Source organism: Molothrus ater, chromosome 1 (genome assembly GCF_012460135.2).
Source record: "Molothrus ater isolate BHLD 08-10-18 breed brown headed cowbird chromosome 1, BPBGC_Mater_1.1, whole genome shotgun sequence".
In the NCBI taxonomy this organism is placed as follows: Eukaryota; Metazoa; Chordata; class Aves; order Passeriformes; family Icteridae; genus Molothrus; species Molothrus ater.
This window is the reverse complement of record NC_050478.2, coordinates 152236579-152262886: the sequence shown is the minus strand read 5'-3', so window position 1 is coordinate 152262886 and position 26308 is coordinate 152236579. Positions and strand designations below refer to the sequence as shown.

General features: G+C 53.0%; 5 protein-coding genes and 1 pseudogene across 6 annotated transcripts; 5 read left to right on the top strand and 1 right to left on the bottom strand.

Annotated features, from left to right (window-relative positions):
- Positions 1-24: 24 nt before the first annotated feature.
- On the top strand, positions 25-659 carry LOC118701946 (feather beta keratin-like; annotated as a pseudogene).
- A 2732-nt stretch (positions 660-3391) lies between these two features.
- Positions 3392-3700, top strand: LOC118684141 (feather beta keratin-like). The gene has a single exon (XM_036378865.1). It carries the CDS (start codon positions 3392-3394, stop codon positions 3698-3700), a length of 309 nt encoding a protein of 102 aa, XP_036234758.1.
- A 2740-nt stretch (positions 3701-6440) lies between these two features.
- LOC118683930 (feather beta keratin-like) lies at positions 6441-6749 on the top strand. The gene has a single exon (XM_036378569.1). The coding sequence runs from the start codon at positions 6441-6443 to the stop codon at positions 6747-6749; it is 309 nt and encodes a 102-aa protein (XP_036234462.1).
- Positions 6750-9360: 2611 nt separating this feature from the next.
- On the top strand, positions 9361-9983 carry LOC118683955 (feather beta keratin-like). The gene is made up of 2 exons (XM_036378596.2): positions 9361-9481; positions 9652-9983. The coding sequence occupies exons 1-2, from the start codon at positions 9361-9363 to the stop codon at positions 9981-9983; spliced, it is 453 nt and encodes a 150-aa protein (XP_036234489.2).
- Positions 9984-17161: 7178 nt separating this feature from the next.
- GFUS (GDP-L-fucose synthase) lies at positions 17162-22718 on the top strand. Of its 2 annotated transcripts, none has more exons than XM_036379088.2 (11): positions 17162-17618; positions 18460-18609; positions 19305-19419; positions 19624-19752; positions 19829-19902; positions 20098-20231; positions 20354-20418; positions 20592-20658; positions 20730-20809; positions 20940-21039; positions 22175-22718. In XM_036379088.2, exons 2-11 carry the CDS (start codon positions 18470-18472, stop codon positions 22228-22230), a joined length of 960 nt encoding a protein of 319 aa, XP_036234981.1. In that variant the 5' UTR covers positions 17162-17618; positions 18460-18469; the 3' UTR covers positions 22231-22718. The 2 variants fall into 2 exon arrangements, with proteins under 2 accessions (XP_036234981.1, XP_054373243.1); XM_054517268.1 differs by lacking the exon at positions 17162-17618 and adding an exon at positions 18123-18280.
- LOC118684285 (uncharacterized) lies at positions 22676-26081 on the bottom strand. Its single transcript, XM_036379087.2, has 11 exons — positions 26020-26081; positions 25714-25822; positions 25243-25327; positions 25056-25163; positions 24816-24959; positions 24568-24738; positions 24380-24479; positions 23705-23784; positions 23414-23523; positions 23080-23150; positions 22676-22970 (listed from the first exon to the last, which is right to left on the bottom strand). Exons 1-11 carry the CDS (start codon positions 26079-26081, stop codon positions 22844-22846), a joined length of 1167 nt encoding a protein of 388 aa, XP_036234980.1. The 3' UTR covers positions 22676-22843.
- Between the last annotated feature and the right edge of the window lie 227 nt (positions 26082-26308).

The window sequence follows — 26308 nt, the reverse complement described above, 5'->3', positions numbered from 1 at the left end:
CAGCCAGGAACTGTGGCCTGCAAAATGCCCCAAGGCCATGAGACAAGGCTGTCCCACCCCTCCAGAACCAGCATAAAAGCCAGCCCAGAGCCTCTCTTCCTCACACACTTCTCCTCAAGCCTTCTCCTCCTGCTCCTGCCGACAACCAGGTGAGCTTCAAGCCCCGACCCTCCTGCTCCTGCAGCCCTGGCCCCTCTCTTCCAGCCTCCTAAGCTCCAGCCTCAGCAGCCCTCACGCCTCTCCACAGCCCCCACACTCTCTTGCCCTTCTCAAACTTCACACCTCAAACTCCCCCAAACCCCTGCCCTTCCTCAACCCTCTCTCTTCCAGGCACCCTCCACACCACACCCATGGCCTGCTACAACCGCTGCAGTCCCTGCGGACCCACCCCGCTGGCCAACAGCTGCAACGAGCCCTGTGCCCTGCAATGCCAGGATTCCCGCGTCATCATCAACCCTTCCCCTGTGCTGGTCACCCTGCCAGGACCCATCATGACCTCCTTCCCCCAGAACACCGCCGTCGGATCCACCTCCTCGGCTGCTCTGGGCACTGAGCTCAATGCCCAGGGACAGCCCATCTCTGGCGGATTTGGCTTTGGCCTTGGCTACGGCCTGGGAGGCCTGGGCTGCTCTGGCAGGAGGGGCGGCTACATCTGCTAAGGGCCCTCAGCACCACCCCTGACACCACCAGCTCTGGCCTCTGCCAACAGCTCCTGCAAGCAAAGCACCTTGGCTCATATTTGCCCTACTTCCACCTCACTCTGGATCCATTCAAGTTCTCTCTCTTGCCTTTTTATTCTTTTGCCTCAATAAAGTTTTCCTGCATCAAAGTCTCACAGCTCCTCATCTTTTTGAATTTCAAAGCTCCCAAACCCTCACCCTTGGGGTAGACAGCAAAGGGGCTCAACAGCTTCCTAAACAACTACAACCCCACCAGTAACAACCAAGACTGTCACAGGAAGCAGGGTTGAATGCTCACCATCCAGAACATGACAAAATCACATCTGCCATACCAACAGTTTTGACAAAACAATGCTCTCCTGCTCATTGCTTTAGCAAAATCTCTCCATGCCAGCATACCCTTGACAAGATCTCCTCGCATCAGAACTCAAAGCACAAAAACAATCACAATAACTTCCACTCTCAGAGATACTCAGGTAGTGGTGCAAGTGCTTCCATCCCTCCTGCTCAAGGAAGCCTTCCCAGGGAAGGATTTCCAGAATCACAGACAGTTCAGGTTTTCGTCTCCTTGGACAGAGAGACTCCTGCTCCTCTCCCAGTCTGTGACCACCCTAACACTAAATAAAGTTTGTCTGCTCTGCCCATGGAATTCCATCTCTTTTCACTTGCCCTTGCTGACTTCTAAAACCCCGCACCAACCCAGCCTTGTCGCCTGAAAGTCCCAGCACTCTCACTCCTCTCTGAACAATCTTCCAGCTCTTTAAATATCTTGGTGCCCCTGGACTGAACAACGGCCTTGATTCACTCTGGTTTTGGGCTTCCTCCCCTGGGCACCCCAGAACTTTTCACACTGATTCACATAATTTTTCAGGATGTTGAAGAGTGTCGGCCTCATGGATATGACTCTGGAGTTACTTCATTTGACCCTTGACTCCAGCTTGACTTTGCATCATAAGGCTCCAGGTCATGGTGTTTTAATATTATATAAATAGAGCAGTCCAACTCACTGACCCTTTACACCATCTCTACATCCTTGCATAGTCTGCGATGATGCAGTAGGAGTCACTGCCAAAGACATTGCTACAAATAGAGGTAAACACCAGCCATGGCTTCCTCATCACCCACAGTACAAATTTTCTTTCTGTGTGTAACACAGAGGTCACTAAGACAGGATTTTGACCTCCAAAATCAACTCTCACTGCTTCACATCATCTTGTATGACCTGCACTAGAAAATGCTTTGGAGGGGAAAAATTGTCGCATCCTTGTCTGCAGGAACAAGGTCCCTGGAAATCCATGGGCAAGGTGGGAGGGAGTAAATGCACTGGAAGGAGCAGGACCTGATGCCCAGCACAGCCACAAAGCCCAGCAAAGCCTGACAGGGCTGGAAAGGAATGGGATCTCTCTCTCAAATGCAACAACAAACCAAAGCACTCATGTCCCATGGGTTGACTTCACACATGACACCCAATTTTCAGAGGCATTTGGGGTTTATTCTGGTTTCTGTGACACGTACCTTCCAAGTAAATCCTCCCAAACACCAACTCTCACTTTAAAGCTGCTGCCAAGGTCAGATGGACACAAGCACTGGACGAGGACACAGAATTGCAGAGCCGCAGGAAGGAAAACAATCCCCAGCTCATGACTCGCCAGGCTGGGCTTGGAAAAATTGATGACTTTCATACATGTACCTTGAGAGAGTAAAAAGGTCAACACGTTTGTTCTAAAAAAGGAATGTACCCAGGTCCTCCAGCTGCTCTTCTCATGTCATCTTCTTATCCTTCACCAGTTTTCCTTTCTAGGTTGCAATCAGAGCACAGCTATGGGATCCCACAGTATGACCCAGCTGGGGCCAGCTGAGAAACACACTACAAATGAGAAAACCACAAGACATTGCAGAGCATAACAGGAATCCCCCAATCACAGGGATTATCCTGCCATATCCAGCAGGAAAGGCCTGGCAACAAGAGGGGTTTAGAAAGTTGACAGCGTGACAGGAAGGGAGAAAATGTGATGGAAGGGGACACCCATCACCCCCAGAAGAGCTGCAAGGCCCAGATGAGCCTGATGTTGCTGTGGGGGAATGAGGAGCCTCTCCACAAGACACCCACAAACCACAGCACATATGGGACATTGGGTGGCTTCACTGTTGCCAACCAATGGTCCAAAGCTTTGGTCACGTCTACATTCTCCAAAAAAACCATCAACATCATCTTCCACAGCCTTTGGTCTCTAATACTCACATTTTAAAGCTGCCATCAATGTCAGATGGACACAGAATCAAAAGTAGGACATGACACAGCAGAGTTGTGGGATGAAAAACACTCCCCACCTCAGGACTCACCCCTCTGAGCCAACCAGGAACTGTGGCCTGCAAAATGTCCCAAGGCCATGGGACAGGGCTGTCCTGCCCATCCAGGACCAGCATAAAAGCCGGCCCAGAGCCTCTCTCCCTCACACACTTCTCCTCAAGCCTTCTCCTCCTGCTCCTGCCTACAACAAGGTAAGCCTCAAGCCCCGACCCTCCTGCTCCTACAACACTGGGCCCTCTCTTCCAGCACGCGAAGCCCCAGACTCAGATGACCTCATGCCTCCCCAAAGGGCCACAACCGCCTCCACACTCCCTCACTCTCCTGCATCACTGCCCCTCGCATGCCCACAACCCTGTCTAAACTCATTCCTTCTCTTCCAGGCACCCTCCACACCACACCCATGGCCTGCAACAGCCGCTGCAGTCCCTGCGGACCCACCCCGCTGGCCAACAGCTGCAACGAGCCCTGTGCCCTGCAATGCCAGGATTCCCGCGTCATCATCAACCCTTCCCCTGTGCTGGTCACCCTGCCAGGACCCATCATGACCTCCTTCCCCCAGAGCACCGCCGTCGGATCCACCTCCTCGGCTGCTCTGGGCACTGAGCTCAATGCCCAGGGACAGCCCATCTCTGGCGGATTTGGCTTTGGCCTTGGCTACGGCCTGGGAGGCCTGGGCTGCTATGGCAGAAGGGGTGGCTACATCTGCTAAGGGCCCTCAGCACCACCCCTGACACCACCAGCTCTGGCCTCTGCCAACAGCTCCTGCAAGCAAAGCACCTTGGCTCCTATTTGCCCTACTTCCACCTCACTCTGGATCCCTTCAAGTCCTCTCCCTTGCCTTTTTATTCTTTTCCTCAATAAAGTTTTCCTGCATCAAAGCCTCACATGTCTCCTCTTCTTTTTGAATTTCTAAACTCTCACAGCTTCACACATGGGGTAGATGGCAAAGGGGCACAACACCATCCTAAACAACTAGGACCCCAATAGTAACAACCAAGACAGCCACAGGAAGCAGGGTTGAATGGTGACCATCCAGAACATGACAAAATCACATCTCCTGCCATACCAAAGGTTTTGACACAACAATGCTCTCCTGCTCATTCCTCTGGTAAAATCTCTCTATGCCAGCATTCACTTGACAAGATCTCCTCCCATCAGAACTCTCAAACCACACAAACAATCACAATATTATCCACCCTCAGAGAAACTCAGGAAGTGCTGCAAGGGCTTCCATCCTCTGTGCTCAAGGAAGGCCACCCAGAGAAGGATTTCCAGAACTATGGACACTTCAGGTTTTCCTCTCTCTGAACAGAGAGACTCCTGCAACTCTTCTACTCTATGACCAACCTCACACTAAAAAAGTCTTGTCTGCTCAGCCCATGGAATTCTATCTGTTTTCATTTTGCCATTCCCAACTTCTAAAAACCCCACATTCAGCCCTGTCTTCCAGAAGTACCAGCTCTCTCAGTCCCTTGTGAAAAATCCTCCAGACCTTTGAATATCTTGGTGGCCCCTTAACTGGCCTTCATTCACTAAGTCTGTGGGGCCCCCCCCCGAGGACCCCGAACCTGCTCACACCAACTCACATCATTTTCGAGGATGTTGAACAGTTTTGGCCTCATGGATACAACTCTTGAGCTGCTTCATTTGAAGTTTGACTCAACCTTAACTTTGGATCACAAGGCTCCAGGTCATGTTGTTTCAATATTATATAAATAGAGCAGTCTACACCACTGACCCTTCACACCACCTGTACATCCTTGCATAGTCTGCGATGATGCAGTAGGAGACAGTGCCAAAGACATTGCTAAGAGGTGGAGGTAAACACCAACCATGGCTCCCTCATCATCCACAGTAAGATTCTTTTTTTCTGTAGGCAACACAGATGTCACTAAGACAGGATTTTGCCCTCCAAATTCAACTCTAACTGCTCCTCATCGCCTTGTATGAGCTCAACAAGGACATGCTCTATAAGGGTAAAATTTGTCCCATTCTTTTCTGCAGGAACAAGGTCCCTGGAAATCCATGGGCAAGGTGGGAGGGAGTAAATGCACTGGAAGGAGCAGGACCTGATGCCCAGCACAGCCACAAAGCCCAGCAAAGCCTGACAGGGCTGGAAAGGAATGGGATCTCTCTCTCAAATGCAACCACAAACCAAAGCACTCGTGTCCCATGGGTTGACTTCACACATGACACCCAATTTTCAGAGGCATTTGGGGTTTATTCTGGTTTCTGTGACACGTACCTTCCAAGTAAATCCTCCCAAACACCAACTCTCACTTTAAAGCTGCTGCCAAGGTCAGAGGGACACAAGCACTGGACGAGGACACAGAATTGCAGAGTTGCAGGAAGGGAAACAATCCCCAGCTCATGACTCGCCAGGCTGGGCTTGGAAAAATTAAGGATTTTCATTCATGTACCATTAGAGAGAGTGAAAAGGTCAACACGTTTGTTCTAAAAACGGAATGTACCAAGGTCCTCCAGCTGCTCTTCTCATGTCATCTTCTTATCCTTCACCAGTTTTCCTTTCTAGGTTGCAATCAGAGCACAGCTATGGGATCCCACAGTATGACCCAGCTGGGGCCAGCTGAGAAACACACTACAAATGAGAAAACCACAAGACATTGCAGAGCATAACAGGAATCCCCCAATCACAGGGATTATCCTGCCATATCCAGCAGGAAAGGCCTGGCAACAAGACAGGTTTAGAAAGTTGACAGCGTGACAGGAAGGGAGAAAATGTGCTGGAAGGGGACACCCTTCATCTCCAATAGAGCTGCAAAGCCCAGATGAGCCTGACGTGGCTGTGGGGGAATGAGGAGCCACTCCACAAGACACCCACAAACCACAGCACATATGGGACATTGGGAGGCTTCATTGTTGCCAACCAATGGTCCAAAGCTTTGGTCAGGTCTACAGACTCCAAAAAAAACCATCATCATCATCATCATCAACAGCGTTGGTCTCTAATACTTGCATTTTAAAACTGCCATCAATGTCAGATGGACACAGAATCAAAAGTAGGACATGACACAGCAGAGCTGTGGGATGGAAAACACTCCCCACCTCAGGACTCACCACTCTGAGTAAACCAGGACCTGTGGCCTGCAAAATGCCCCAAAGGCCATAGGACAAGGCTGTCCCACCCCTCCTGAACCAGCATAAAAGCCGGCCCAGAGCCCCTCTCCCTCACACAATTCTCCTCAAGCCTTCTCCTCCTGCTCCTGCCTACAACAAGGTGAGCTTCAAGCCCCAACCCTCCTGCTCCTGCAACACTGGGCCCTCTCTTCCAGCACGCAAAGCCCCAGGCTCAGCAGACCTCAAAACCTCCCCAAAGCGCCACAACAGCCTCCACACTCGCTCACTCTCCTGCATCACTGCCCCTCGCATGCCCACAATTGCTGTCTAACATAATTCCTTCTCTTCCAGGCATCCTCCACACCACAAAAATGGCCTGCAACAACATCTGCAGTCCCTGCGGACCCACCCCGCTGGCCAACAGCTGCAACGAGCCCTGTGCCCTGCAATGCCAGGATTCCCGCGTCATCATCAACCCTTCCCCTGTGCTGGTCACCCTGCCAGGACCCATCATGACCTCCTTCCCCCAGAACACCGCCGTCGGATCCACCTCCTCGGCTGCTCTGGGCACTGAGCTCAATGCCCAGGGACAGCCCATCTCTGGCGGATTTGGTTTTGGCCTTGGCTACGGCCTGGGAGGCCTGGGTTGCTATGGCAGGAGGGGCGGCTACATCTGCTAAGGGCCCTCAGCGCTCTGGCCTCTGCCAACAGCTCCTGCAAGCAAAGCACCTCGCCTGATGGTCTCTCTACTTCTACCTCACACCTGATACATTCAGCTTCTTCTTTCCCATCAGTCTTTCACTTCAATAAAGTTTTCTTGCACCACAACCTGAGTTGCTTTCTGTTCTTTTTGAATTCCAATGGTCTCACATCCTCACCCTGTGCCATGCCAGAACTCAGCCATTGTGTTGGACGGAAAGGGAGCAAAGAACATTTCTTAGCAAATATGTCCCACCAGGAACAACCAATGCTGACATGGGAAACAGGGGAGAAGGGCGAAGTTTCCAGAACATGACACAAAGCCATCACCTCATCTACCAAAGGCTTTGACACAATAATTCTCTCCTGGGCACTGCTCTACAAAAATCACACTAGGCCAGCATACACTTGAAAAATTCTCTTCCCAGCAGCAATCTGGAGTCCTCCCTGTGAACAGAGGAATAACATCATGCACTTGGGCAGGAACTCCACAGTTCAAATGCTTCCATCCCCATTACTTAAGCAGGGCCAGCAGGAGCAGTATTTCCAGGATTATGTCCAGTTCAGTTTTGGACCTCCAAGAAGAGGGACCCCACTGCCTCTTACACTTTGAGACCATCCACACACACTGAAAAATTCTTGCTTCCCTTGCCTATGGAATTCCATCTAATTTCAATGGTGCATGTGCCTTCTATTCCTTCATGTGTGCAGTGCTGAGAACTGCTAGGTTCCCACACAGTGGTGACACCACCCTGCCCAGCCTTGTCTTCTGAGAGGCCCAGCTCGCTCAGTCTCTCCACTAGCAAGGATCCACCAGGCCCTTGTGTATCTGCTGGCCCTCAACTGCTCTTTGTCCACTAACCCCTTGTGCTTCTTCCATGTGGAGGCCAGAACTCTCTACACCACTGCACAGTACGGATCTCACCAGTGCTCAAAAGAGAGGAAGGGCCACTATTCCTGACTTCATGGCAACAAGTTTCTGAAATCTGTCTTGGAAACAGGTGACACCCCACTGATGGAATTCCCCATCGCAACCTGCTGTTCACTCTGTCCTCAATCAGCACCACAGGCTCCTGCTCACAAAAGCTACTTTTCAGAATCTCTGCCCACAGCATGAGTCAGGGTCAAGTGCAATTCCTGTCCAGATGCAGAACTTCTCATTTGTCTTGCCTATACTTTGGGAGATGCCTTTAACCCTCAGTCTTGAGGCCCCTCTGAGTCGTAAAACAGCCAAGAGAAGCCTCAGACCCTCCATCATTTGCCAACACGCTGAGGAGGCAACTCTCCCACTGCTGACAAGGAATGGAAAAGTCCAGGCACTCACACCTGGCACAGATGCAAAGCCCAGACCAGCCTGACTGACCTGGGAGAGTTTGGGGCCCCACTGAATAACACACCCACTTACCCAATACCATGAGTTCTACGGGCTGACTTCACTCATGACACCCCACCTCTCCAAATCTTGGCCACGTCTTCAGTCCTCATTGACACACACCATCAACACCAGACTTTTGTTTCAAGCACTCACACTTTAAAGGAGGAATGACCATGATGGAAGGGGCAGCTCCTCATGCACAGCACAGCTGCAAAGCCCACACCAGCCTGACACGTCTACAGTCAGGAATGGGGCCCCTCTTCATAACGTACCCAGAAATTAAAGGACAAAAGTGCCATAAAATTACCTCACTGATGACATCCATAATTTTCTTGAGCTTTTGTTGTATATTTTGGTTCCTCTGACACACATCTTCCAAGCAAACCATCCCAAATATCCACACACTTAAAACCTGACACCAAGCTCAAATGGACACGGCCTCAAGAGCAGGACATGACACTGAAGGATTGTGGGAAGCAAAACATTCCCCACATCAACGCTAAAACGTCCAAGACAGACAAAAACGATGTTACAATTTCCATTCAAGGACCTCTAGAGAGGAATAAGTTCAACCCTTGCCATTTAAAAATAAATGTCCACAGTTCCTTTAACTGCTCCTCAAGTCTACTTTTCCTGCACCAGTTTTCCTTTCTAGGTTTCACTCAGAGCCCAGCAATGGGACCCCACAGTGTGACCATGCTGGGCTCAGTTGAGATGAGTGCTACAGATGAACCAACACAAGACACTGGGCAGCAGGTGAGGTGTCACAGGGATTGTTTTGCTATAAACAGCAGGAAAAAGGCTTGGCAGATAGAAAGATTTAGAATGTTAGCAATGGGACAGGGAGAGAGCGTGATTGAAGAGGACACATGTCACCCCCAGAAGAGCTGCAAAGCCCAGATGAGCCTGATGTGGCAGTGGGGGAATGAGGAGCCTCTCCACAAGACACTGACAAACCACAGCACACCAGGTCGAGGGGGGGACTTCACTGTTAAAACCCCAATGGCCTAAGCTTTGGTCACATCTACATCCCTCTACAAAAAAAACATCATCATCAACACCCTTTGGTTTCTTATACTTGCATTTTAAAGTTGCCACCAAGGTGACATGGACATAGAGTCAAATGCAGAACATGACACAGCAGAGTCGTGGGATGAAAAACTCTCCCCACCTCAGGACTCACCACTCTGAGTAAACCAGAAACTGTGGCCTGCAAAATGCCCCAAGGCCATAGGACATGGCTGTCCCACCCCTCCAGGACCAGCATAAAAGCCAGCCCAGAGCCTCTCTCCCTCACACACTTCTCCTCAAGCCTTCTCCTGCTCCTGCCAACAACCAGGTGAGCCTCAATCCCCTGACCCTCCTGCTTCTGCACCCCTGAACCCTCTCTTCCTACACGCTCAGCCCCAGCCGCCCTCATGTCTCCCCACAGCTCCACAACAGCTTCCACACTCCATCACTGCCCCTTGCTCCCCCATGCCCCTGCCCTGCCTCACCCCTCTCTCTTCCAGGCACCTTCCACACCACACCCATGGCCTGCAACAACATCTGCAGTCCCTGCGGACCCACCCCACTGGCCAACAGCTGCAACGAGCCCTGTGCCCTGCAATGCCAGGATTCCCGCGTCATCATCAACCCTTCCCCTGTGCTGGTCACCATGCCAGGACCCATCATGACCTCCTTCCCCCAGAACACCGCCGTCGGATCCACCTCCTCGGCTGCTCTGGGCACTGAGCTCAATGCCCAGGGACAGCCCATCTCTGGCGGATTTGGCTTTGGCCTTGGCTACGGCCTGGGAGGCCTGGGCTGCTATGGCAGAAGGGGCGGCTACATCTGCTAAGGGCCCTCAGCACCACCCCTGACACCACCAGCTCTCGCCGCTGCCAACAGCTCCTGCAAGCAAAGCACCTCGGCTGATGGTCTCTCTACTTGCATCTACCACCTGATTCCTTCAGCTCCTTCCTTCTCATCCTTATTTGTATTGAATAAATTGTTCTTGCATCAAAACCTGAGTTGCTTCCTCTTCTTTTTGAATTCCAATGGTCTCACATCCTCACTCTGTGCAATGCCAGCACTCAACCACGATCTTGGCTGGAAAGAGAGCAAAGAACATTTCTTAGCAAATTTGTCCCCATCAGGAACAACCAACACTGAAATGGGAAACAGGGGAGACGAGGGCACCTTCCAGAACATGACACAAGGCCATCATCTCATCTACCAAAGGCTTTGACACAACAATTCTCTCCTGGGCACTGCTCTGACAAAGTCACTCTATGCCAGCAGACACTTGAAAAATTCTCTTCCCAGCAGCACTCTTGAGTCCTCCCCATGAACAGAGGAAAAAGAGCATGCACTTGGGCAGGAACTCCACAGTGCAAATGCTTCCATCCGCCTTCCTCAAGCAGGCCCAGGAAGAAAAGGTTTTCCACGATTATGGTCAGTTCACTTTTAGACCTCCAAGAAAAGGGACCCCATTCTCTCTTGAACTCTTTGATCATCCACACACTGAAAAATTCTTCCACCCTTTGCCTATGGTATTCACTTTATTTTCAAATGTGCATGTGCCTTCTATTCCATCATGTGTGCAGTGCTGAGAACAGCTGGGCTCCCACACAGTTGTGACACCCCTGCCCAGCCTTGTCTCCTCAGAGTCTCAGCTCTCTCAGACTGTCCTCGAGCAAAGATCCACCAGCCCCTTTAAGTGTCTGGTGGCCCTCAACTGGTCTTTGTCCACTACCCCCTTGTGCTTCTTCACACCTCGAGGCCAGAACTGTCCACATCACTGCACATGAGATCTCACCAGTGCTCTAAAGAGAGGAAGGGCCACCTCTCACAATTTCATGGCAACAATTTCCTGAAATCTGTCTTGGACAGAGTTGTCGCCCCACTGAAGTAATTCCCCACTGCAACCTATTGAGCACTCTGTTCTTGATCAGCATCACAGGGTCCTGCTCACAAAAGCCACTTCTCAGACTCTCAGTCCACAGCATGACCCAGGGCTCAGTGCAATTCCTGTCCAGATGCAGAACTTCTTCAAATTTGCCTTGCGTGAAATTTGGGAAATTTGATTAACCCTTAGTCTTGAGGTCCTTCTGAGTGGTTGAACAGCCAAGTGGGCCTCAGACTCACCACAATCTGCCAGCTCACTGAAGGGGCAACTCTCCCACTGCTGACATGGAATGGAAGAGTCCAGGTACTCACACCTGGCACAGATGCAAAGCCCAGACCAGCCTGACACACCGAGGATAGTTTGGGGCCCCTTTCCACAACAATTCTCAGAAACACAAAACCATGAGTTCTACAGGATGACCTCACTGATGACACCCCACCTCTGCAAATCTTGGGTCACATCTTCAGTCCTCTTTGACACACACCATCAACACCAGACTTGGGTCTCAAATACTCACACTTTAAAGGAGGAATGACCACAATGGAAGGGGAAGCTCCTCATGCACATCATGCAAAGCCCACACCAGCCTGACATGGCTGCAGTGGAATGGGGCCCCTCTTCTCAACACACCCACAAACTAAACAACACAAGTGCCACAGAATGACCTCACTGATGACACCCATAATTTCCTTAGGCTTTTGTTGTATATTCTGCTTTTTCTGACACACATCTTCCAAACAAATCCTCCCAAATACCAACTCTCACTTAAAAGCTGACACCAATGTCAGATGGACACTTCCTCAAGAGAAGGACATGACGCTGCAGAGTTGTGTGCAGGAAAACATTCCCCACATCATGACTTGCAAGGCTGTTTCAGACAAAACTGATATTATGACTTCAATTCATGTACCTCTAGAGAGTAACAAGGTCAATCCACTTTTTCTGAAAAGTGAATGTCTATAGCAACATCAGTTGCTCCTCAAACAAGTTCTTCCACCTTATCCCTCACCAGCTATGGATGGAGCAGCACATGACCTTGGGGAGTATGGGAGGCAGCCGTAAATCACAGTAATTGCTTTCCCATCACTAGGGGGAAAAGCCTGAACTATAGGGATGTTTAGGAATTTTGCAACATGGTAGGGTGACAAAAAATGTGATGGAAGGGGAGCACTCCCCTGCCACCCCCAGAGGAACTGCAAAGCCCAAATGAGCCTGACGTGGCTGTGGTGGAATGAGGCCCCTCTTCACCACACACCCACAAACCACAGCACACCACTGCCACAATGATGACATCCCACTTCTCCAAAGCTCTGGTCATGTCTTCAGCCCTCCCAGAGAAAAAACACTAACAGCAGCCTTTGGTGTTTAATACCTGCATTTAAAAGCTGCCGCCAAGGTTATGTCCTCAAGAGTAGGACATGACACTGCAGAGTTGTGGGGAGCAAAATACTCCCCACCTCAGCACTCAGCAGGCCTGCAAAATGCCCCAAGGCCATGGGACAAGGCTGTCCCGCCCCTCCTGAACCAGCATAAAAGCCAGCCCAGAGCCTCTCTCCCTCACACACTTCTCCTCAAGCCTTCTCCTCCTGCTCCTGCCCAAAACCAGGTGAGCCTCAATCCCGTGACCCTCCTGCTCCTGCAACACTGGCCCCTCTCTTCCCACACGCTCAGCCCCAGCTGCCCTCATGCCTCCCCACAGCTCCACAACAGCTTCCACACTCCATCACTACCCCTTGCTCCCCCATGCCCCTGCCCTGCCTCACCCCTCTCTCTTCCAGGTACCTTCCACACCGCACCCATGGCCTGCAACAACATCTGCAGTCCCTGCGGACCCACCCCGCTGGCCAACAGCTGCAACGAGCCCTGTGCCCTGCAATGCCAGGATTCCCGCGTCATCATCAACCCTTCCCCTGTGCTGGTCACCATGCCAGGACCCATCATGACCTCCTTCCCCCAGAACACCGCCGTCGGATCCACCTCCTCGGCTGCTCTGGGCACTGAGCTCAGTGTGCAGGGACAGCCCATCTCTGGCGGATTTGGTGGCTTTGGCCTTGGCTACGGCCTGGGAGGCCTGGGCTGCTATGGCAGAAGGGGCGGCTACATCTGCTAAGGGCCCTCAGCACCACCCCTGACACCACCAGCTCTGGCCTCTGCCAACAGCTCCTGCAAGCAAAGCACCTTGGCTGATGGTTGCCAACTTGCACCTCACCTTGGATCCCTTCCACTTGCTGCTCCTGTCTATTCATTCTTTTGCCTCAATAAAATTTTCCTGCAGCAAAGCCTCAGATGCCTCATGTTCTTGCAGCTACATCCAGATACTTTGCTCCCAGTCTAAATAGCTGCAGTCTTCCTGACACCATCTTCACTTTCAGAGGGTGCCAGGACCACCCAAGGAAGGTCCCATTTCCTTGTCCCCTTTTCCTGCAAGGGGCTCGGTTTACCAGGATTTCCAGGCTGTCACACTCCTTTCTGTGAGTTCCTCAGTGGACCCAGGTGATGGTCATTTTTGCATTGTCCACCTGGCTGGACTGTCCCCATTCCACCTCCCTGGGAATCTCCAGGCCAGAATCTCACCTTGTTACGAGGTCTTCAACTGATCCCTGTTGGAGACCCCCTTTCCCTCTTCACTGCAGGGTCCCATTAAGGGAGCCTCCAGGGCACCTTCCTCCCGTTTCAGGGTCTCTGGATCATCGGTGCTGGTGATCCCAAGCCACCAACCCTCTGCTCTGAGGTCACACATCTCATCCCCATTATGACTTGACTCCCACCAAGTCACTGTGGATTCCTGAGGTGCAGCATGGAGACCTGGCAACAAAGTGCAGGAACGAGCATGTGACCCTGCGAGAAGATGTTGCCCCTTGTGCCACCTTCCTGCCTCTTTGCCTCCCAGTTTTGACATTCCAACATGGATTTTTGGATCATAAAGATCTTTGGTCTCCCCAAATTGCTCCTCACCAGTGACGTTCACTCTTTCTTCTCCTTTGATGTGTTTTTTTTCTCTGTACAAAGGCTCCCGGCAAACAGGTGAGCTCTGGGCTGACACACGAGTTCAAAGTCTCCAGGGCTATTGGCAGTACTAAAATATTCATCAAAAGCAAATTAAAATAACATCTCTGGAGCAGCTGGAGCCCAGAGAGGCAGAGAACTCCATGCACAGCTGGATTCAGATTTGGTTCGAAGAGGAAGAGTTTGCTAAGGAACAAAGCCCTTCCTTAAAACCAAAACTATACAGCCCCTGCAGCTGAGCTGGGAAACGAGAGAGGGAATAGGTTTGGAACTGTTTGGCCTTTTTATTTCTTTAGTTAAATAGTGCATCTCCCCTGGTTGGCCTTGAGGCACCAACTTCAGCTCATCTTAAAATAAAGTCGAACCCATAAAAAGACAAATTTAAGTAATCCCTGCTCTTATACTCATTCACCTTGGAGTTCATCCAGCTTGACATCAACACTTGGACTGAAACAAGAGCAGGATTTCACCTTCCCAAGGTCCTTGGACATGCCCAAGCAGCCAGGCCCAGCGGGATGTCTGCCTCATCCCAAACCTGCGCCAGAGACGCTCTTTTTGGGCACAGTCAGCTCACGTGGGTTCCAGGGAACACTGGGAGGAGGCTCAGATCCACGTCCACAGTGCCCTGTGCCCACATTCCTCTCTCCCATCCACCCTGGGATGGGATCTTGGGTCCTGCCCAGTTCTCTGCACTCCATCCTGAGGAGACCCCAAACAGATGGGAAGGGCTGGAAAAGGTGGCATCTCTTCCAGTGTTTCTCCTGATGGGATTCACACCCACCCAGCCAAGATCCCACTCCCAGAATAATCCCAAACCCCATTATAGAGCAGTGGCAGGAGCATCTCCCTCCTCGAGAGGACTGGGCTCGAAAAGACCAAATCCAAAATGATGGTGGAAAGGACATTCTTGTGCAGCAGCTGCTCCCAGTCCCATGAACGGGATTTCTTGGAATATCTGTGGCCACCACCCCCATCCCAGTCTTCCCTGCTCCCTTCCTCCGTGCTTTTGGATCATTCCTACTCCCAAAGGGCTGCACATTGTGGGGAGCAACCCCCAATCCCTATGGAAACTGGCACAGGCCATCCTATGGGACAAGGCCTGGAAAAAAGTTCACTGCTGGTGTGCTGCTCCCTAAAAAAGAGCCACAAAGCTGGAATTTTAGCAGGGAAGGGATGCTTAGAGCTGTCTCACCTGGGCTCCTGGAGCTTGGCTGCAGCCGTAAAGCATCATCCTCGGACTGCTTCCACCTGGGATAGGCTGTACCTGGGAATCTCATATCCATCTGCCCCACTTTCCTGGGAGGCATGGGGAGGGCAGAGCAGGGAGTGGGGCTGGACCCAGAACCGGGCCCATTCCAGAGAAATAGGTCACCCAACAAGGAAGCTTCGTTACGGAAACGACGCCTCACACCAAGCAGCGGTTCTCCGACAGGACCTGGCCAAGCCACCCAAGCTTTATCCTGCCGGCTGGAAGGTCCTGGGATGTCCTCTGGATCGTGTCACGCAGACGCCCTGCCCAGATGAGCTAATGGGCCTGCTGCAGGCTTTGATCCTGAAATCCCAAAGGCCTTGTTAGATAACATCAGGAGCCTGGGTGATATTTCATTAACAAACGAGTCCGTCCCATGTGGTCACCGCAGCTTTATCCCTTTCCCCTGTGATCTTCCCTCATGCTCCAACATTTCTTTCGTAATTAGACCCAGAATTAGCATATTTAGTCTCCAAAATTACTGCATTTAATGCAACACCGTGGTTATTCGAGTGCTGTCACAGCAGCTCTTGGGCTGCGCCACCTCCCAGCAATTCCTTGGCTAAAGCATGGTTTTATCCCTAGTCTCCCAAAACTTGCAGGAGGCAGCAGGAAGATCTTATTCTCCCACCAGTATGTGGAAAATATTCCTTGGCTTTTCCCCCTAATCCCTGAGAGTGTTCAAGGCCACGTTGGAGCAACCTGATCTAGTGGAAAGTGTCCCTGCCCATGGCAGGGGATTGGAATGGGATGATTTTTATTTATGGGAATGATTTTATTCCAGCCCAAACCTTTTTATTCTATAATTTCACCGTGGAGTGAGGTGGAAGCGTGGACGCAGCTGGATCTGACTCATCCCAACATCAGCGTGAGGTTTCTTCTTGCCAAACCTAAATGTCTCGTGGAGGATGCAGGGCAGACATGGAATTATCTGGCATGGAGAAGGAGCTCCAGTGTCCATCCCTGGCTCCGTGGGTGAGATCAGCCAGGGAATCCTGTAAAACATCAGGTGGGAACAACACCAAGACCCTTGGGAGTGGGATTCTGGAGCTGGGAAAAGCTTGGAAGGGCTGGGCACATGCTGGGACTCAGCCAGCTGGGAGAGGGGATGGGCACTTCCAGGGGACAGAGGCACAAGGACACATCTTTAAATATGCAAATGACCCCCCCAACTCTCAGCGAGGAGGTCCCCAAGGACCCAACCTTCCCTGGGACTCTCCCAAAGGAAAAGGACACATTTCCAGGTCTGAGCCAGAAGAGGAAAGAAAAACTGACACTCTATTGCTCCTCGACACTGAGGCTACCCAGGGCTTTGGGAGGAGGAATGTGGGAATTCCTGGCTGGGTCGCCCTTAATTCCACTTTCAAAATTTTAATTTAGAGCAAAGCCCTGCCTTTGCCTCACAAAAATCCCGAGGGAAAAGCCATCTGGATGTGGGGGTGGAGGGGGTGCCTTCAAAACCATCCCCCACACGCAGTAAAGTTCTGCTCATTTTTAATCTCAGCTTAAGTGTATTAAATGTGATTAAAACGTTTTCACATTGAAATCCCTTTTGATGAGCCCTTTTGAGGGGGGTACACCTAAGAAACCCCTTTCCTTGTACCCCCTTCCTTTCCTGCACCCCTTTCCTTGCTTTTGCAGCCCTTCCCATGAACCCCCTTAAAACCCCTGCACCCTCTTCCCTTCTCCTTTCCTTTCCCTTGCACTTGCACCCCCTTCTCACACACCCCTATTCCCTTCCCTGCACCCCCATTCCCTTCCCCCCTTCCTTTTCTATGCACCTCATTTCCCCACCCGCACCCACTTCTATTCCCTGCACCTCTTCCTTCCTTGCACCCCTTTCCCTTGTCCCTCTTCCCTTCCCAAAATCGTCTCCCCTGCGCTCTCTCCTTTTCCCTGCTCCCGAGCATGGACTACATTTCCCGACGAGCCAAGCAGCAGCGCCCGGTGACGGCAGCGGAAGAAGCCGAGCGCAGCCGAACTCTCACCGGGCCGAGACGAACGAAGCCGAACTCAGCCGAGCCTCCAACGAGCTGACCCGAGTGATTCCAAATCCAGCCGAGCCCCCAACGAGCTGACCCGAGTGATTCCGAATCCAGCCGAGCTGCCAACGAGCCGAGAGCAACCGAACCTAGACGAGTCGCCACGAAGCACCGCCGAGCAGGACCGAGCACAGCCGAACCTAGCCGAGCCCATACCGAGCCGAGCCGCGCGAAACCGAACACAGCCGAGCCCCTACCGACCCAACCCGAACTCTCACCGAGCCGAGAGCAGCCGAACTCAACCGAGCGACTCCGAGCGCACCCGAGTGGCCCCGAATCCAGCTGAGGGTGAGACGCGCCCCTCACCCCATTAAGGGACATTTGTGGGAACCGGAGCCACCCCAGACCGGTGGGGAGGAGAACCGGAGGGTCCCCAAAGTGGGGGGAGAGGACGGTGGGGAGGGCAGGGGGGCGGGAGGTTGTGGGTTGGGAGGGGGGACGCGCTACGGGACGGGAGGGGGTGAGGGGAGATGAGGGAGTAAGAGAGAGATTTGGGGTGCAGAGGAGGTGAGCGGGTTAGAACTGGGTTCAGAGCTGGGATTTGGGGTGCAGTGCTGGGGTTTGAGGGGCAGGGAGGCGTGGGATGCAATCCTGGGTGCAGAGCTGGGATTTGGGGTGCAGGGAAGGTTTAGGTTGCAAACAGAGGATTTGGGGTGCAGGGGGGAAATTTGGGGTACAGAGGAATAACTGGGGTGCAGAGGGAGATTTGGGGTACAGAAGGAGATCTGGGGTGCAGAAGGAGATATGGGGTGCAGACACAAGACTCGGGGTTCAGGAGTAGATCTGGGGTGCAGCCCCTGAGGTGCAGGGGGAGATTTGGGGTGTGGGAGGCGATTTTGGGGTGCAGAAGGAGATTTGGGGCACACACCTGGGGGTGCAGGTGCCCCTCCCTTTCCAGAGGCTGGGCAGTGCCACGTGGCAGGTCTGGCCCTGGCCCAGGTGGCTTCCAGGTGAGGAGTTTCAGCCCCGTCACAGCCAAACACGCCCCTTTTTGCCCAGAAACGCAGAAATTTCCCCCCAAAACCCCGATCCCACCTGCATGGGGTGTGGGGGATCCTCATGGGTGCCCACACCAGGGTGGTCCATGCCGAGGTGATCCCAGCTTGTCCCCCCTGGCTCCTCCCTGCAGGGTTTTGGCCATGACGGAGGTGACCAAGCGCATCCTGGTGACAGGAGGCACTGGCCTGGTGGGCAGAGCCATTGAGAAGGTGGTGGCCGATGGAGAGGGGCAGCCGGACGAGGAGTGGATCTTTGTGTCCTCCCAGGACGCCGACTTGACGTGAGTTGGGGTTTTTCCTTGGAAACCCTGGAATTTGCTCTATTAACCCCAAAAAACTCCCATCCCCGGACTTTGTTTTTCCTTGGAAACACCCCAGTCTGCTCTGGTGACGCCAAAATTTCCCATCTTGGGATTTTGCTTTTCCTTGGAAATACCTCAATTTGCTCTGTCAACCCCACAAAATCCCAAATTTTCCCATTCCCATGTTTGATTTTTCCTTGGAAACGGCCCAATCTCCTCTGTTGACCCTGACAAACCCCAAAATTTCCCATCTCAGGATTGAGTTGTTTCCAAGGAAAATCCCAATCTCCTCTGTGGACCCTGACAAACCCCAAAATTTGCTATCCCAGGATTGGGTTTTTCCTCAGAAACACCCCAATGTGCTCTGTCGACCCCACTGAATCCCAAAATTTCCCATCCCAGGACTGTTTTTTTCCCTCAGAAACACCCCAATGTGCTCTGTCGACCCCACTGAATCCCAAATTTTTTTATTTTTCCTTGGAAACAGCCCAATCTGCTCTGTTGGCCCTGACAAACCCCAAAATTTTCCATCCCAAGACTGGGTTTTTCCTTAGAAACTCCTCAGTCTGCCCCCACCGAACCCCAACATTTCCTCTCCTAGGATTGGGTTTTTCCTTGGAAATACCTCAATTTGCTCTGCTGACCCCACTGAATCCCAAAATTTCCCATTCCAGGAGCAGCTCCGAGACCAAAGCCCTGTTTGAGAGGCACAAGCCCACCCACGTCATCCACCTGGCCGCCATGGTCGGAGGCCTCTTCAAAAACATCCGCTCCAACCTGGATTTTTGGGTGAGCACCCACGGAATTGGCACTGCCGGGATCCCTGTGGGTGCTGCACTCCCTAAATTGGGATATGGGCATACAGGGATGTGGTTTGCTCTGCTCCCAGTGCCAAACCAGAGCTCCAGTGGTTTCTGGAGTCATTATGAGGTGTTGGTGAAGGAATTTGGGGATCCCTGACCCCACGATCCTGATAAATGTCCCTTTTTCCAGAGGACAAACATCCACATCAACGACAACGTCCTTCACTGTGCCCACGAGTCAGGGGTGCAGAAGGTGGTCTCCTGCCTCTCCACCTGCATCTTCCCAGACAAGACCACCTATCCCATCGATGAGACCATGGTGAGAGTCCCCATTCCCACACAAAATCCAGGGAAAGTCCCTCCCCTGCTTAATTTATCTGCTCTGATATTCCCAGATCCACAACGGGCCACCTCACAGCTCCAACTTTGGCTACTCCTACGCCAAGAGGATGATTGATGTCCAAAATAGGTGAGCTGGGGACAGGGGAGCAGCCACTGAATTTCAAGGCAAGGGGAATCGAGTGGGAATTCCAGGTGGAAACTGGGGAGATACCTGGGCTCAGCAGGTGAAGGTGCTGCTGGCTGGGGTTTTTTGGGGGCACACCAGTGCTGGAGGAAGGGGCTTGACAGCCCACCCACCGTCCCCTTCCCTGCTCTCATCCAGGGGTTATTCCGAGCAGCATGGCCGACGCTTCACCGCCGTCATTCCCACCAATGTCTTCGGGCCACATGACAACTTCAACATCGAGGATGGCCACGTCCTGCCAGGGCTCATCCACAAGGTCTACCTGGCCAAACGTGAGGGTGGCAGGACTTCCTGGGATTTTTTCTGGGGAGAAATGAGGGGTTTTTTTCTTTCCCACTTTCTCTGTGGGGTGATTGGAGGTGGCTCTGGTGGTCATGGCTCCTTCCTCCTTCAGAATCCGGCTCTGCTCTGACCGTCTGGGGAACAGGCAAGCCCAGGAGACAGTTCATCTATTCCCTGGTAGGTGTGGCCTTGGGAAGCAGGGAATGGGGCTGGAGGACCCACTGGCAGGACCCCAGAGGGCTCTGCACCCCCCTGGCTTCTCCTGGGACATTCCCAGAGTTGTGTCCCCTTGGGATGGGAGGGTTGGGGGACATCAGTGACCCCTCCAAGAGTTTTCTGCTCTTCCACAGGACCTGGCCCGACTTTTCATTTGGGTGCTGCGGGAATATGATGAGGTGGAACCAATCATTTTGTCAGGTAAGCCCTGGATGCCCCCCAGGATTCCCCTCTCCATGAGGGAACAGCCATGATCCTTCCCTTCTCCACAGTGGGAGAAGAAGATGAAGTCTCCATCCGGGAAGCAGCAGAGGCCATCGCAGAGGCCATGGAATTCAGGGGAGAGCTCGTTGTATCCTTCACAAAAGGCTAAGCCCCTCTTCCCACCAGCTCCCCGTGGAGATTCCATGATCCAGAGGATCCTTCCCACCAAAGGAGCAAAAGCAAGACGTGTTTTTCCTCCTTAATCCTTCCCGTCCCAGTTTGACACCACCAAGTCCGACGGGCAGTTCAAGAAGACGGCCAGCAATGCCAAGCTCCGGCGGTACCTGCCCGAATTCCAGTTCACACCTTTCAGGAAAGGTGAGATGGGGGAGTCTCCAGGAGACACCAGGGGTCCTACCCCGTGCCATCAGCCTTGGTGGCATCAAGGTGGTCCATCTTTTCCGGATGAGGAATGAGGGTGGCGAAACACTGGCATGTGTTATCCAGGGAGATGGTGGTTTCTCCATCCCTGGAAATGTGCAAGGGCAGGTTGGATGGGGCATGGAGCAACCTGGTCTCTTGGGAGGTGTCTCCTTGCATGATGGTTGGATGAGAAGACCTAAAAAAGTCCCTTCCAACCCAACCTATCCTATGATTCTCTGACCAAAATCCATTCCCAATCCCAAAACTTGTTCCATGATTCTCTGACCAAAATCCATTCCAGTTCCCAAAACCATCCTGTGATTCTGTGACCAAAATCCATTCCAGTCCCTAACCCATCCCGTGATTCTCTGAACAAAATCCATTCCCAATTCCCCAGTTGTCCCATGATTCTGTGACCAAAATCCATTCCCAATCTCAAAACCTGTCCCATGATTCTGTGACCAAAATCCATTCCCAAAATCAATTCCCAATTCCAAAACCTGTCCCATGATTCTGTGACCAAAATCCATTCCCAATCCCAAAACTTGTTCCATGATTCTAACCCATCCCATGATTCTCTGACCAAAATCCCTTCCCAGTCCCCAAACCCATCCCGTGATTCCCTAACCAAAATCCATTCCCAATTCCCAAACCCATCCTGTGATTCTGTGACCAAAATCCATTCCCAGTTCAATCCTGTGATTCTGTGACCAAAATCCATTCCCAGTCCCCAAACCCATCCCGTGATTCTGTGAACAAAATCCATTCCCAGTCCCATCCTGTGATTCTGTGACCAAAATCCATTCCCAGTCCCCAAACCCATCCCGTGATTCTGTGACCAAAATCCATTCCCAAAATCCATTCCCAGTCCCCAAACCCATCCTGTGATTCTCTGACCAAAATCCATTCCCAGTCCCCAAACCCATCCCCTGATCCTGTGACCAAAATCAATTCCCAATTCCAAAACCTGTCCCATGATTCTCTGACCAAAATCAATTCCCAATCCCCAAACCCATCCCATGATTCTCTTACCAAAGTCCCCAAAATCCATTCCCAATCCCCAAACCCATCCCATTTTCTCCCTCCCCAGCCGTGAAGGAAACCTGTGCCTGGTTCAACGCCAACTATGCCAACGCCAGGAAGTGACAGCACTGGGACCGCCTGGCACCGGGATCATCCTCTTCAACTCAGGGTTGTCCTTTGCTGGGGCAGAGGACGGGGCTGGGGGGGTGACAGTGACATTTCCAAAGTAAAAATGGGAGCGCGGGGAGCAGCTCCCACATTCCTGCCCCACTGCTGGGAGCGGCGCAGGACGCCCAGGGCAGGGGGGAGGGAAGTTGGGGCATCCCAAAAAGATCCCAAATCAGGTGGTAGGAGCCAACTGGAGCCATCGCCGTGGCTGTGTCCAAGAGGGTGGTGACTCTGAGCTGTTAATGAGCTACATTAATTACCTGCAATTAGGTGTAATAAAGGGAAGGCAATCAGGAATCCAGGGCACGGAAATGGCAGCAGGGAATTTGCTGCTGCTCTTGGCACATGGGGATGATCCTACAGCCCCCTGTCTCAGGATAGGAATGGGAAAGACTCCAGCTGTAATTGTGGCATTTATTAAAATATATGCAAATAGCATAAAACTGGTGGGATAATGAACATTTGCCCTGTACCCACATCCAGTGGCATCCCTAGGGTCCATGTTCTCCACCAGGATCTGGAACAGCCATAAAAAGGGGTTAAAACCCCTTAGGGAGGGGATAGAGGGTCAAAAATGGGGGGATGAATCCATGGCCAAGCTACTGCTGGTGGTGTGGATGTGGCAGAATTCCAGCCCGGGAATCGCTTTCTTCCGGCACCGCTGCCCAGCCCTGGTGAGGCCCTGGCACAGGGACCTACAGAGGAGACACCCATCAGCACCCCAGGAAGCCACCAGCACCTTGGTGTCCCCCCAAGGTGACACCAGGCCATGGAGAAGGGACATTCTGGGTGGTTGGTGCTCACATGTTGGCCCTCGGGCTGCAGAGTTTGGGCTCCCGGAGCTTCCCAGCATCCATGACCGGCTCCGGTGTCACCTGGTTTGGGAAGAAGGCAGTTCCTGCAGATGTCCCTTGTCCCCTGGGGTGCCTTGGCAACCTTCAGGACACCCTCTTCCACCCCAAATTCCTCCCTGTATGTCATGTCCCCAGCCCTGTCTGTCTGCCCCATACCCGGGGTGCCGCCATGGTGAGGACACCCCAACCTTGGAGGACTTGACCCTCAGTGAGACCCAGCTGGCCCCCAAGAGCAGGTTTTGGGGGACAACACCAACGTGGGAACATCCCACCCAGCACCTTACCCCACACGAGCTCCATGTTGTCCTCTGTCCATCGGGGTCAGGTGACACCTGCCCTGTGAATTTGGGAATGTCCCCGGCCACCTCTTGGGGCTGCTCCAGGTGTGAAGGCTCTGCAAGAACATGGCAGGGGTGGAGATACCCTCCAAGGTGGAGGATGGGGACACTCTGGGGTGGTGGCACATGCCCTGGCAGAGCTTGGGGGCACTGGGATAACACACATGTCCCAGCACAAGATGGGGATGTGGATCTGTGGACTTTGGATCTTCGTCCTACAGCCACCACGCCTCCCACCTTGTGGGCACCTCTCATTTTGCAGGCAGCTCATCTCCATCCTGTCCAACTCCTCTTGCAGCAGCTCCATATCGCATTCCCTGTGTGGGAAGAAGGAAAATCTGACTCCTGTCACCTTGGTGGCTTCTGTGTCACCACCACCATGGAGATATGCACCTCTCCAGCCTCTCCACACCCTTCTCTGAGCAGAAATAGATTTTGGGCATTTCATTGGGAGTTGGGAAGAGGTGCCCAAAAGCCATAGGAAAGCCACCAGGATGTGGCCTGTCCTTTCCTGGAGACCTCTGCCAGATGGCTTCAGGATGGGACACCCAGGGATGGGACATTGGCCAGAAACAGGACATGGAGTGGGGATGAAATGCCCAAAATCTGTAGAAAAGCCATCTAAGATGTGTCCTGTCCTTTCCTGGAGACCTCTGCCAGATGGCTCCAGGGTGGAACATCCAGGATGGGAAATTCAGGATGAGGCACCAAGGATGGGACATCCCAGATGGAACATATGAACAGAAATGGTGCAAGGAGTTGGGATGAGGTATCCAAAAGCCATAGGGAAGCCACCAAGGTGTGTCCTGTCCCTTCCTGAGAACTTGTGCCAGATGGCTCCAGGGTGGGACATCCAGGGTGGGACCCAGCAGCTCCCAAGGTTTCCATGCCACCTCCTCAACCATCTCCTACCTCTCCGGGGTGGAGGTGAGACGGTACCGAGCCTTTTCCCAGGAAACCCCTGGCTGGATCCTTCCGGCACCATGGCAGCCAGATGCCAGCAGCCAATGCCCTGTGGGACAATGAGAGGGTGGGAGAGGACAGACCCTCCCCCCCCAGGGTGGTGTGTCCCCAGCCACTGTCCCCACACTTGTCCCCACCTGCTGCAGCAAGGACCAGGAGAATGGAGATGGCTGGAATGCCGAGGGCGCTGGAAGCGAGGAAGAGGAGGAGAAAGATGGCCTGGAATGATGCTGGCACCAGTGGGAGAGCCAGGAGCGTGAAGTATGAGCTGTCTGGGATGCAGGAGGAGGTGACACTTTGGCTCTGACCTGTGGGACAGGGAAGAAGAGCCTGGTGTTGGCATCCAGCAGCTCCCATCGATCCTCCAGCCCCCACTCCCGCTCACCAGCCAGGTCAGGGATGGCTTTGAGGTGCTCCAGGTGCTTTTCCAGATGGCTTTGTGCGTCTTCCAAGGCTGTCAGCATCAGCTCCAAGCTCTGGTTGACCTTCTGCAGCTTCTCCATCACCTCCTGAAGGACCAGGATGCTCTCTGCATATGGAAAAGATAGAAACAACAGTGGAAAGAGCTGGGGAAGATGCACCCCAGTGTGAAAAAACCTGGGAATGGGATTTGCTGTGTTCCCACCTGGTTGGGCATGAATATCCTGATGTCTTTCCTGCTCCTGATGGTGGTTGGATGGGACAACTTGGTGTCCTCCCTGGAGCTCCGCAGCCCCACGGCTGCTCACATTCCCTGTGGGGTGGGAAAAGAGGTTGGATCAGTCCCAAAGTGGGATATGGGAATGTTGCAGCATCCCAGCCCTGGCTCATACCCATCCGGTGGGCGATGTCCTGCATGAGCTGGGCCACGGGGGTCTCATCCAGAGGTGACCTCATCCAGGCCTCCCAGAGCTCCTCCTGAGGTGAATATTTGGGGGAGTGATGATGGGGGAATGCTGGTTTTCCCCATGGACACCCCAAATGCACCCCTGGGTGCTCCCAGCACAGGATGGGGGGATAGAGGAGGGGATTTGAGGATGTAAAATATGGTAAAAGGTGGTGTAACCCCAGAATTTGGCCTTCACCCCCCCCCAAACCATCCCTAGACCAAGCAAAGAGGCTGCCCAGGATGGGGGATCCCAGAATCCAAATTTCCCAGCCAGAGGGAGTCCCACAGGCACCGGACAGTAACAGGAGTCCAGGTGTGACATCTCCTGGGATGTGGCTTCATCCTGGAACCGGCTGTCACCCGTGGTTGTCTTGAGGGGGATTTGTGGGGGGAACCCCAGCTCTGAGGTCCCCACCTTCTCTGGGGGGACGGCAAGGCCCAGCCACCCCAAAAACCCAGCAGAGGCGCAGAGGAGCAGCACAGCCCAGGAGCTCCGGAGCAGCATGATGGGAATGGAGAGGGTCCTGTGGGGAAAAGAGGGTGGGGAAAAGCCCCCCATACTAATGGAAAAAATTGCAGGACCCTCCTCCCCAAATTTCAGGGTCCCCCCCCCACCAGGGGAACCTCCCCTAGTCCCAGGAATGCTGGTGGGTGTGGAGCACCATGGAATGGGAAGCAGCTCCCACATCCACCGACAAATTAGGGGACACCCCACACAAACCCGTGGATGCCGGCGGGTGGGGGGACCTGTGGGACCAGGAGAGTGGGAAGCACCTCCCACATCCACGGACAACTTTGGGGACCTCCCCCACGCCAAATTTAGTCCCCACCCCCGCGATGGGGACCCCCTCGTGGCCCTAGGGGTGCCGGGGCTCAGAGGAGCGCTGAGGGGAAGGTTCGGAAAGGTTTTGGGAATGGTTTGGGAATGGTTTGGGAATTCCCTCCAGGACCCCCACGCGTGGACCTGCGCGAACCACGTGGCGCCAGCGCCTGCGCAGTTTCCCCTCTTT

What these genes read in the sequence shown, in the direction of transcription:
- LOC118684141 (XM_036378865.1), top strand. Translation starts at nt 3,392, where the DNA reads ATGGCCTGCAACAGCCGCTGCAGTCCCTGCGGACCCACCCCGCTGGCC.
- LOC118683930 (XM_036378569.1), top strand. Translation starts at nt 6,441, where the DNA reads ATGGCCTGCAACAACATCTGCAGTCCCTGCGGACCCACCCCGCTGGCC.
- LOC118683955 (XM_036378596.2), top strand. Translation starts at nt 9,361, where the DNA reads ATGCCCCAAGGCCATAGGACATGGCTGTCCCACCCCTCCAGGACCAGC. An exon ending in CCTGCTCCTGCCAACAACCA is followed by an intron (nt 9,482 to 9,651) that starts GGTGAGCCTCAA and finishes CCCTCTCTCTTC; the next exon opens with CAGGCACCTTCCACACCACA.
- GFUS (XM_036379088.2), top strand. Translation starts at nt 18,470, where the DNA reads ATGACGGAGGTGACCAAGCGCATCCTGGTGACAGGAGGCACTGGCCTG. An exon ending in GCTCCAACCTGGATTTTTGG is followed by an intron (nt 19,420 to 19,623) that starts GTGAGCACCCAC and finishes CCCTTTTTCCAG; the next exon opens with AGGACAAACATCCACATCAA. An exon ending in CAAGGTCTACCTGGCCAAAC is followed by an intron (nt 20,232 to 20,353) that starts GTGAGGGTGGCA and finishes TTCCTCCTTCAG; the next exon opens with AATCCGGCTCTGCTCTGACC.
- LOC118684285 (XM_036379087.2), bottom strand. Translation starts at nt 26,081, where the DNA reads ATGTGGGAGGTGCTTCCCACTCTCCTGGTCCCACAGGTCCCCCCACCC. An exon ending in TTGCCGTCCCCCCAGAGAAG is followed by an intron (nt 25,328 to 25,713) that starts GTGGGGACCTCA and finishes TATTCACCTCAG; the next exon opens with GAGGAGCTCTGGGAGGCCTG. An exon ending in AGCCATCCCTGACCTGGCTG is followed by an intron (nt 24,739 to 24,815) that starts GTGAGCGGGAGT and finishes CCTGTCCCACAG; the next exon opens with GTCAGAGCCAAAGTGTCACC.